The sequence below is a fragment of the Tupaia chinensis genome, unplaced genomic scaffold (genome assembly GCF_000334495.1).
Source record: "Tupaia chinensis unplaced genomic scaffold, TupChi_1.0 Scaffold000132_1, whole genome shotgun sequence".
NCBI lineage: Eukaryota > Metazoa > Chordata > Mammalia > Scandentia > Tupaiidae > Tupaia > Tupaia belangeri.
The window spans coordinates 732210-743820 of NW_006159601.1; the positions used below are offsets into that span (position 1 = coordinate 732210).

The following is an 11611-nucleotide window of genomic DNA, read 5'->3' on the forward strand; positions in this document are numbered from 1 at the left end:
GTGCAGCCCATGGGCAGCGGTGGGGGTCGGGCCACACACGCCCGGCCGCCCGGCAGGTGCAGGCCACCCTCGTGAGGTTGCGTGGTTGTCCATGGCATGAACAGACGTGGTTGTAGGCATAGCTGGCACACGCGGGTTGAGAGCCTCTGCTTCCCCACGGAAACAGGCAGAACTTGGGAGATCACGCTGGCTGAGGGCCCAGCCAGGGGACACGCTGACACGGGAGATCACGCCGGCCGAGGCTCACCCCGGGGACACGTGGACATGGGAGATCATGCCGGCCGAGGCTCACCCCGGGGACACGCGGACATGGGAGATCATTCCAGCCGAAGGCTCAGCCCGGGGACACGCCGACACGGGAGTTCACGCCGGCCTAGGGCTTACCCCGGGGACACATGGACATGGGAGATCATCCTGGCCGAGTTGGCACCTGCCCCGCCCTGGCTGTTCCGAGCGTGTGCCAGCGTGGGCCCTGCCTCTCCTGGTCTCTTCACACCACGTCCATTCTGGGGCTTCCCAGGGAGAACAACGAGTACCCCTAGGAGCCAGGGCCTCCTCCTTCCTCGCTGCCTGGGAGGCCCCGGGCTGCTGCACTGCCGAGGCACTGTGGGGAGGGAGTGGCTCTGGGCGCTGGAGGTGACCCGGGCCCTTCCTCAGGCCTGTCGCCGTAGAGGTGGGGCAGTTCCTGCTGGGAGTTCTCTGGGCTCCGGGGTGTCACCCCACTCAGCATAGTGTCTTCCTCCTGCGACGTGGGCTCGGGCTCAGGCTGAGATCCATGAGGCACATGCTGCAGGGCTGAGGCCTAGGGAGGGACCTCTGCACTCCAGCCTCATGGCACCCCCCTTGGGCCCCGAGAAGGCCGCACCACATCTGAGGCCCTGGCACTGGGAAAGCTCACACCCAGAGTGGTGGGGTCAGTGGCTGCAGGCGAGGCTGCGGTGCCCGGGCCCGTGAGCCCCAAAACCCTGTAGGGTGTGGGCAGTGGCCATCTGGAGCTGGCCTGGCGCCGTGAGCTGTACCCGCCTGGTCCCTGCAATGCGGCTGTGTCTGTGAGCCTGGGGGCCTCGCCACCCAGCAGTTTCCTGGACGTGGAACTGGCCTGGCGCCGTGAGCTGTACCCGCCTGGTCCCTGCAATGCGGCTGTGTCTGTGAGCCTGGGGGCCTCGCCACCCGGTGGTTTCCTGGACGTGGAGCTGGCCTGGCACCGTGAGCTGTGCCCGCCTCGTCCCTATGATGCGGCTGCACTGTGAGCCCGGGGGCCTTGTCACCCAGCGGTTTCCTGGACGTGGAGCTGGTCCCAGTACACCGCCTGTCTGGGAGCTAGAGACAGGTCTCGGAGCGCCATTGGCAGCCATGTCCTGTGCATCCGTAAGGTCGCCCTCGAGGAAGACAGTGATCTGTCCGTCCAGGCAGCCCCTCCCAGGAGCTCTGTGACGGCGCTATGTCCCCCGGCCACATGGGGGCACCGTGGCTGACATCGAGAGAGGTGTGTGTGTGAGACGGACTGTGTGTGAGAATGTGTGCACACACATCCGTGTGACTGCCACTGTGCATATGCACGCATGTAAGTGTGAACACGTGTGTGGTGTGCGTATTGCCCGGGATGGCTGTGCGTGTGTGTGCGTGTGTTGTGTTTCTGTCAGGGACTCCAGGCAAGGAGTCCTGCTTTACCCTGCCCGTGCCACACCCGGGCCGCATCTCTTCACCCAGAGACGTGGTGGTCTGGAAGGCCCGGCCGTGGCCTCGTCCTGGGCTCTTTACGAGCCCTTGTGGCTGCCCTTCGGCAGAATGGCTGCCCGTTACGGTCACGGTGCTCCGTGCTGCCCACTAGGCCTGGTGTTCGGAATGTCCTTCACGGTCTAGCGCAGGCATGCCGGGGACGGCATCGCTCTGGGCCGACCGCCGTTGGAAAGGGACGGGCACCTCTGCATTGCTGAGGAAGCATCTGCTCTCTGCTTCAGAGAGCCGCCCGGTGACCACAGTGAGGTCCCGGGAGAACCGGGAGGCCTGGCCGTGTGCTTGCGCGGCCTTGAGGGGCGGAAAGTCCCGGTGAGGAAGGGCGTGGGCCACTCGATCGCCTGTTTGGAGGCGTCGACGCTGGCTGTCACTAACTCCCGCTGGCAGTGGTCGACCAGCCGGCGTGAACGTCGCAGGGGGTGTCTGAACCTCGAACGCGCTGGCAGTGCTTTGGGGCTTACCCTAGTGGTCTCCTTCACGGTCGGCACCCTGTGACGTGCCCGGGGCCTCCTACCGCGCCATGGCCACCTGTGTGTGTGCGTGAGGGTACGCGTTCTAGGCAGAAATGTACCCTGCTCTCCCCAGCTGGAATCCTTGTCGGGGGTGGTGGAATGAGAGCTCCACAGACCTCCTGGCCTGTCTGGAAGGACAGGGTGTAGGGGATAGGCCGTCGGGAGGGGCGCTATCCCTGGAGTGTGGCTGGTCTTCATCATGGCACGCACATCCGTGTCAGGCACAGAGGGTGTTGGACTTACGCTAAGGGGCACGCAGCACAGCTGTCTACGTCTGTCCCTAATCCCACTCTGCTATGACAGCTGGGTGACTCTTGCAATGTCTGAGCCACGGGGTCAGCCTTCAATGCCACAGAGAAAGAGGGCAGGATGTCACAGTGCTGTCATGTCCACGGCCACTGCAAAAGACACTAGGTGCCCTCTGTCTAGTGGCCACTGACTCGTCTGACCCAGAATGTCCCCGGGCCAGCTGCATCTGGGCCAGGCCCCGCGTGGGCTAGGGGCGGACCCAGGGAGCTCACGTGGCAGAGCACAGGTGACCTGTGATGGCCACGCTGCCACCAGACCACCACAGTGGCCACAGGCACTCCAGGCTGGCCCCTCTGTGCTGGGGCAGAGGGCGCCGATGCAGTGCCGGCTCCCGGCAGCTGTGCCACGGCAGCAGGAAGCGTGATGAGCAGGCCCGAAGTGTCCTTTTCACCTATTTCATGTGTTTTGAGAGGGCAGCCTGCACGGGACCCCGAAGGCCTGCGGATGGCATCGACTGAGGCGCAGGGGAGTCCACGGTGTTCCTGGGCCTCGCGCCCTTGGCTGGCTGGGCGGGCTCCTGTCACCCGTCCTGCTGCACACCGAGCGCCCAGCGGCTCCCTGGGCATGAGCCCTGGGGTTCAGGGCCGCCTGCAGCTTTCGCCGGATCGTGGCCTCGTTTCCGACCCGCTTCCACAAGGCTTCCTCGTAGCGGCTCCATCGCGGCCGTCTCTGAGTTCTGTGGCACGTGATCTGCAGAGCAGGCTCTCTGACGTCGGTTAGTCTTGCTCTGAGTAATTTCAGCCAAGTGAGGAATTATTTGCTTCCAGTTTAAGAGAAAAACCATCGTCAGAAAGAAGCGTTGTAAAGCGAGGCTGTTTCTTTCCACTCTAGAGCGAGCAGCGCGTCTCAGGGGTGACCGTGCTCACGGCCTCACGGCCTCACGGCCTCACGGCAATGTGCCGCACTTTGCAGTCCGAGATGTGGAAGAGCAGCGACCAGGGAGAGCAAAACGCTTGTAAAACTGATTGTGTCCGGGCCAGCAGGTGGCGTAGTGGTTAAGGCTGTGGACTTCCAACTTTGGTTCAAGTCCTGGACCCCATGGCTTGAAAAGTCATGCCGGCCCGTGTGCAAGTGAGCCCCAAATCCCAGGAGAGTGGAAGAAAAGGGACTGTGGCGGGGCCATCGTCCCTGGGGGGCGATTTCTCAATTTCACTCTTACTGTTTCTGCAGTGAGGGATTTGCCCTATGACAAAAACCCTCATTGTATTTAATTAATAATTCACCAAAACGTCCCTATTAAGGCCTCATTGTTAGTGATCCTTATTAAGTGTAGTAAGAATTCTTTTTTTCTTTCTTAGAGAGATTTTTACTGTAGGGTACGTGTGCTTGCCAGAGGGACAGAGAGACAGAAAGCAAGACACCATTCCCCCAAGGAGGATGTCCATGCCATGGTCCCTTCTCCTCCAGTCTCCTCTCAGGATTTTGGGCTTAAAACTCACAACCCCCGGGTGTGAGTTTTAAGCTGCTGGGTCTAGGATTCGAACCATGATCAACTACGTGGGTATCCAGCGATGTAACCATTACGCCATTTGCTGGCCACAGTAATGAATTCTTTGTATACAAAGTCCTGGATCTCTTGGTAAAAGCAATAAGTTCCTAGAAATATATAAGCAAATGTACATCAGAGTTTTTCTTTGATTTAGAAAAAGCAATTACATTCTTTGACGAGGAGATTAAATGAACAATTTTATTATTTAAGATATCAAATTATAATTTCAAGTAAGACAAATTTTCCTATGAGGTAGGAATTGCTGATGTTTAAAAAGTACTGGGAGCCGAAGTATCCTGACCCCACCTGTCCTCACCGGGATGGCTCCAAAAGCGGAGAAAGATACGGGGTGTCGCGGGGTGGAGAGTCCGCCCTGTCGGCAGGCGTGGAGACGGCCGGGCAGTCCTCCCACAGCCGGGCACAACTGCGTCTTTGCACCGGCACTCTCCTCCAGGAGTGTCCCTGGGATTCTTGAAAAATAGCTGTTCAAAAAAATTGGAATGTTCACAGCAGCATTAATCGCAGTGACCAAAAGATGGAAAAACCCCGTGTCCACCCGGGCGAGTGGGTGATCTGGCACCCCACACTCAGACGGTGCTCTCCCAGGGCGAGTGGGTGATCTGGCACCCCACACTCAGACGGTGCTCTCCCGGGGCGAGGGGTGACGTGGTACCCCGCAGTCGGAGGGCGCTCTCCCGGGGCGAGTGGGTGACCTGGCACCCTGTAGTCGGAGGGCGCTCTCCTGGGGTGAGGGGTGACCTGGCACCCTGTAGTTGGAGGGTGCTCTCCCGGGGCGTGGGGTGACCTGGCACCCCGCAGTCAGAGGGCGCTTCTCCCGGGGCGAGTGGGTGACCTGGCCCCCTGTAGTCGGAGGGCGCTCTCCTGGGGTGAGGGGTGACCTGGCACCCTGTAGTTGGAGGGTGCTCTCCCGGGGCGTGGGGTGACCTGGCACCCCGCAGTCAGAGGGCGCTCTCCCGGGGCGAGGGGTGACCTGGCACCTCACAGTCGGAGGGCGCTCTCCCGGGGTGAGGGGTGACCTGGCACCCTGTAGTTGGAGGGTGCTCTCCCGGGGCGAGTGGGTGAGCCTGGCAGCCCCACTCAGTGCTCTCCCGGGGCGAGGGGTGACCTGGCACCCCGCAGTCGGAGGGCGCTCTCCCGATGCGAGGGGTGGTGGCCTGCACATGGAGTACTGTCAGGCCATGGAAAGGAGTGACACTCACATGTGCAGCAGCACAGCTGGGCCCAGCACCGAGTGCATGTGACATGTGACTCGTCACGTGAAATGCCGAGAGGAGCCCGCCCAGGAGAGAGCAGCGGAGAGCGTCGGGGGCTGGCCGTGCAGCGGGAGAGGCCCTGAGCTGTCCGCAGACCTGGCGGGATGTCCCAGAGCCTGTGGGGCGGTGGTTGCACAGCACTAGGGATGAACCAAGAGTCACTGAAGCGCCCACTTTAAAGTGCTAAAATATAGGCCAGCAGGTGGCAAAGAGCTTCGGATGGCTGGGCCCCACCCTGCTGCACAGTCAGGGTCCTGGAGGGCGTGGCAGCCACACGGGGCAAGTGTGCGTGCACGCCCTGAGTGCCAGGAGGAGACTGGAGGAGCAGGGGTTGGCCGTCCCCCCGAGAAGCCATTTCTCAATTTTCCTCTCTCGCTCTCTGATAAGCGCATGTGCCCGACAGCAAAACGAATAAATAAATAAACGAATGAAAGTTCAAATAGTAAACTCAATGTCACTACTTGTGTTAGAATTTTTAAAATATGCTGTTTATATTTTGGTAATTTAATATTCAAACAAAAATAAAGTGTTCAGAGTAAAATCTCGACAAGGCCCCTGAACAGTTGTGGATCTGCTTGACTTTTAGTTCAACCACGAGAAGCCTGAAGAATAACCATGTAATAGGGGCAAACCCGCTGCCTGGGAACAGCGTCCTGGGGGCAAACCCGCCGCCTGGGAACAGCGTCCTGGGGGCAAACCCGCCGCCTGGGGACAGCATCCTGGGGGCAAACCCGCCGCCTGCGAACAGCGTCCTGGGTGAGAATGCTGAGCTGCCCTGTTCGAATCTTTCCAAAGTGATCAAAAACTTGGGGATGAGGAGGTAACCCGATTTCGAAGGTGTGTTTCGTATTTGGACTTTCATGAGAAGGGGCCCGTGTTCTGTCTGACGTGTGCACGTTAGGCTCACAGTTTGGGACATCTCTGACACAAAGGTGGGGTCGTGTTCGCAGTGGCAAGTTCTGGTCCCGTGCACGCTGGTAGTCGGCCTGGTCAGCGCGGTCACGCGTGCCTCCGTGTGGAGCCCTCGTACCTGATGTACCATGAGCTACCTGGAGCCAGGGGCAGGGAGCAGGTGGGCTGAGGCAGTGGCAGCTCCCCACCTGGCCCTGAGATGTAGTGAGGTGCCCCATGCCCCCGCGGGTCCTGCAGTCCCATGCTGCGAGACTTAACTTTTCCTAGGACTGAAAGGTCTGCGTGGGGCTGAGCGGGCTGGGGGCGGGCTGCGGGCCTGAGAACCAGCTAACCAGCGGCCAAGGCACGGTCCACGCCGGGAACGAAGCCACACGTTGTTCGGAAAATCTGTGCTCACTCTGTGTGTCCCCATGGAGCCGAATGTGAAAGCAATCTGTGCCCACCTGCACCCTGGGGCCCTCGGAGCTGGAACACACACGGCTTCTCCCTGAGAGGCTGAAAGGTCAGGTTCTTTTGAAAAGCAAGCGCAGAGGCCCAGTGAGGTGGCAGGCTGCCCTGGAACCGCACGATGCTGGCGCCTGTGGCCAGCGGGGCAGGGGCCGATGCCAGAGCCCGGGACCAGGCAGGTTCTCTCAGGCAAGACCGTGGTGCTCCAGGCAGCCTGCTACGCCCCCATCAACTGTGCAGGCGTGAAGGCGTGTAGGTGGCGGGGCTGTCATCTGCACATGGCGACACGGCTGCAGCCTTGAGCCGGTGCCCGGAATGGCATTTTGCTGTAGCCAGCACTTAGGACTCCGGAGCAGGGAATGTCACCGTCTAGAGACAGCAGTTCGGAAGCGTCTCCTGATTGCTCTCCGCGTTCTCGGCACTATGTCTGAATCTCAAGCATTTAAACCCTGGGGCAAACCGTTCCCTTCAGGTCTGAAGTTCAGATGGTTCGAAGATGGGAGGGGTAGTGGTTCCCAGTGTGTCCTGAGGGGGTGGTGGTGGCTGCAGGGCCCTCTCCGCGGGTACAGGAGCTTGTCCTGGGGAATCTGCAGGGTGCACACCCTGGGTATAGGAGCTTGTCCTGGGGAATCTGCAGGGTGCGCACCGTGGGTACGGGAGCTTGTCCTGGGGGGCCTGCCAGGTGCTCACCCCAGGTATGGGAGCTTGTCCTTGGGGTCCGGCCTCAGGCACTCACTCTGGGCACTCACACTTGTCCTGGGAATGCACTTGCTTGTATGGGGACACGGTCTGAAGCTGGCGTCCGGTGTGGCGTGTCCCGTATTCTGTGCAGTGCGGTGTGAACTGGGCGGTCTGAGGAGAACTGCGACGGCTCATGGCCGTGGCTGTTTCGGGTTTCCTTGTGAGGTTTTCAGTGCGATACCCACAGTCCTGTGTCCTTGGGTTTCTGTCCCCACCGTACCAAGTCCCTGGACCGTCTTTAGGTGGTGACTGCTACGTGGTGCTTTACACAGCTCCACTCTCTGCCGTCAGTGCGTGAGCACGGAGAGGCAGAGACACGGGCCCTCCGTGGGCTCGCACAGCAATCCCGTCTGCCCTGCCTCTGTCTCATGGGGCTGAGGCCGCACTTGAGCTGGTCGGCCACGTGGGATTCGCCACCTCCCCACTCGCCCACAGCCATCCTGGCCCGCACTCCCATGTTGCAGTCCCCGTGAACACAGGGACAGGTGGCAGGCCTGGGATGCCCGCCGCTACTGCTCGGCTGTCAGACCCCAACCCACGTGGTGGAAGCAGGAGCTCAGGGTCGGCCTTGAGATCCTGGGAAACGGGGAAGCGGGGGGCAGGGGGGACAGAGGGGCCCTGTCTCCTTCTGAAGGGGGGCTCGGCCTGGGCGAGGGCGGAGTCAGGGGTGGGGCTGAGCTGCCCAGAGAGCTCCCTGCCCCTCCTCTGGAGAGCGCTAGCTGTAAGAGGCTTCTACCAGGCCAGTCTGCGCTGGGCCCCGATGTTCCCCATACACCTCCTTGGCCGGAGGAGAGGAGCGCCCGCCTGCCTGCCGGACTCCGGCATCGCTGCACGCTAGGGCTACAAGGCCCACCCAAGGCCCACCATGTCACTGGGCCGCCGAGGAAGCCCTCAGTCTCCTGTAGGGCTCTGCTGCTCTGACCTCCGCCTGTCATTGGGTAAAACCCAAGGGTGTGAGGGGCTCCTGCCCAGCCGACGCTGAGCCCAGGCCCGGCCCCCCAGGGAGCCCGTCGGGCCTCGTGCTCGCAGGCGCCTCTGTGGCGGGCGGGCGTGTCTCCTGGCGTCCGCTCCGGCCGGTCTCTCCCCCGCTGTGTAACCGCTCTGCCCTGTCCCTCCTGCAGATGTGTCCAGGTGTGTGGCCGAGAGGAAGTACACCCAGGAGCAAGCCCGGAAGGAGCTGCAGCAAGTGTTCATCCCAGAGTGCGCCGATGACGGCACCTACAGCCAGGTGACCGGGCTCCAGGGAGTCTGCACTGCGGGGAGCGGGGCGGCCGGTCCGTGTGGGTCAGTGCTGTCCACACTGCACCATGTCAGAGTCTGGTCCGGGCGGCTCCTCTGCGGGGCTGAGCGGGCCCGCTCAACCTGCTGGCCATCAGCGCCTCCACTCTCAGGGGCACGCCAGCATCCCGCGGGGCGCCTTGACTCGAGTCCAACCCCACGCTCACTGGTGGGAGCCGGGCCGGGCAGTGCGAGAGCCCTGGTCTCTGCAGCGTCTCGACACCATTAACCTTCACTTAGGAAAAAGATTGCCAAAATACGACGTTTGGGTAGAAAACCGAAATAGGACCTGCTGTGTTTTTGTCCAGTTTCATTTGACTCTATTTCTTATTTACCTTTCACTGTACATCTTCCGGGTGCAGTGTGGCTGTCTGAAGCACAGCAGTGTTGACGGTCCTGTCAGGGTCATTGTCACTGCAGCGCCTTCAGTGAAGGCCTCTCTTCCTGTGTCTGTCACGTGCTGTGTGTGTTGACATGCCTGCGAGCCCCCAGTTCATACTGGGAGTTCTGTGTTTTACGATGACTGTGTCCCTCCGAGAGACTAAGGAAGGGGAGAAGCAGGGAGAGGCGGAGGGGCTGGGGCTCGCGGCCATGCCCACTCCTGCTGGGGCGAGGTGGGGGCCGGAGGCCCAGAGGCGTGATGGCGAGGCCCCAGCAGGTGGACGCCTGTGTCCCCTTCCTGCCAGGGACCAGCTGGACACCACACAAGTGTCTAGAGCACCGCAAGCCTCAGTCCCCTCTGTAAGCTGAGGGCCCGGGCTGTCTTGAAGGCAGTAAGGACTGTTAGACCTGACTGTTACCATGCCCAGCGCGTGCTGGTGTCTGGCCAAAGTGTCCTCGGCCACTTCGTCTGAGAAACTCCATAGTCAAGGTCACCACACTGTCTGCAGGCCATGACATGGGCCGTCTCCATGTCCTGAGACGGTGGTCCGGGCGGGGCTGGAAGGCGTGCAGCCCGGAGTGCTCACTGTGTGCATCCTCTGTCCACAGGTGCAGTGTCACAGCTACACGGGGTACTGCTGGTGCGTCACACCCAACGGAAGGCCTATCAGTGGCACTGCTGTGGCCCATAAGACACCCCGCTGCCCAGGTAGGTGGGACTTGGCTTTCAAAGAGAAACGTTCTGTGGAAATCTGTTTGCTGTTTTTTCTAACCATCTTACCTGGGGGCTTATAGTTCAGAAGGAAATTCTGCTCAGGCTGAATTATGGTCAGTGCTGGGCAAAGCCTGCAGGGTCGTGGAACCGTGTTCACAGGCCGGGGAACAGGTGCGTGCACGCCCACACAGATGGAGGCTGGCTCGCCAGCCGGGGGCACCCCGGGTCTGAGTCACGAGGTCAGGAATCTAATCTGTGAGAATAAGCACAGGAACGGTCTCCACCGCAGGCGGTCAAAGGTATTCTTCGTCCCGACGAACGAGACAGGGTCTGCATATACACATGCACCCTCAAAGGGAAAGCGGGCCGTCCCTCGCAGGGCGGCCTGCGGACGGTTTATGGTACTGTATTACTTAGGGGCTCGATTTACTGGATGGGGTGGAACTGGCAGGCCCGTCATTTATAAAACAGTCCCTTTTCATGAATGGCGACAGAAGATGCTATACGTGACTGAGGTGGGTTTACTTGGACGCGGCCTCCGCTCGAGTTTGATCAGTTTCTCAGCGACCCCATGGGCTGCCTATAAAGACATCTCATCACCTGTCCACCAAACTTCCTGGGCCGTACACAGGAAGAGGTGTGGTGGCAGTGAGCCGTTGGCGAGGCTGAGCCCACTGGGGAAGGGCCCCTCCACTCCCGGGTGTGAGCCCAGACTCACGTTGACGGAGGCTGGGCAGAGTTGCAGCAGGGGGCCCCGCCGGGCGCGTCTGTCTTTCTCTCTTTCTCTCTTTCTGGTTCTCTCATGAAAGGAAAAAAAAAATAGGCAAAAAGAAAGTCACGATATACCAAGAACGAAGGGCCGTCCTTCCCAATTCTTCACGCAGAATAAGCAGCATTTGTGGTTCCAGTTACTTTTGGATTCGCTCTAGCCTCAGTGGGGAACTAGGAGCTTATCAGACGGCTGTGAGCCTGGGGCCACGCCGCAGGTGGGCTGCCGAGTGTCTGTGGCTTCTGTGAGGCGACAAGGTTCCCGACTGACAGTGACACGGCCCACTGCCAAGCGAAGGCCGTGGGCACACACGATGGAGGAACTGAAACAAGTCTATTTTCAAACTGGGGCAAGGCTTGACACACATTGAAAAAAATAACCATAGTTAACACTCACTCCTCATGGTTCTTTACAAAGTCAGGGAGAGAGCAAAGGGGAGAGAAGCCTGGCCGAGTGCTCCGCGCCCCCATGCCCCTGTGCCCCCGCGCCCCTGCACGGAAGGAGCCTTGGCAGTCCCGTTGCACCCAGAGAGCAGCGCTTGGAGCGGAGCCTTATTTAGGGACAGGCCTTTCACTGTGAGGGCCACACTCCTGAAAGCTCGGTGGTGTCAGGGACCCTCCACGTGTGTGTTGTTGGGAGCTGTGTTTGAGACAGGGCCTCCCTCCTCACGTCCTCCGGCCTCCCTCCAGAGTCTCTGGGGCTACAGGCCAGCCGCCCACCCGGGGAAGAGGTTTCATTTTTGTACGGCCGTGTGCAATTCTTTTCTTTCCTGTGTTTTTCTTCTTTTATTTTATCGCCAGAGAACATGCATGCTCGCCAGAGAGAAAGAGAAAATGCCCCCCAATGGCCCTGGTTCTGCCGCAGCCCTTTTTCCTCCACGCCTCCACCCTGCAGGGTCTGGGGCATGTACACCTGGCGTGCTTTGCTCAGGTCACTGAGGCTGGATCCCACCGCTCTGCCATGGGGAAGCCAGCTCCCTATGCCCGGGCCTCGCCGCTGCACAGGGACCCAGTCTGCCATGTGGGTTTCTCTGGTCCAAGGAAAGAG

General features: G+C 60.5%; 1 protein-coding gene across 1 annotated transcript in view; it reads left to right on the forward strand.

Moving 5' to 3' along the window:
* SMOC2 (SPARC related modular calcium binding 2) overlaps positions 1-11611 on the forward strand; it is a gene marked incomplete at its 5' end in the record, with an annotated part of 150027 nt that overhangs the window by 55826 nt on the left and 82590 nt on the right. Inside the window, 2 exons of the mRNA XM_027770418.1 lie at positions 8543-8649; positions 9690-9789. Of these exons, the coding sequence (XP_027626219.1) occupies positions 8543-8649; positions 9690-9789 (207 nt within the window). The remainder of the gene's footprint in view (positions 1-8542; positions 8650-9689; positions 9790-11611) is intronic.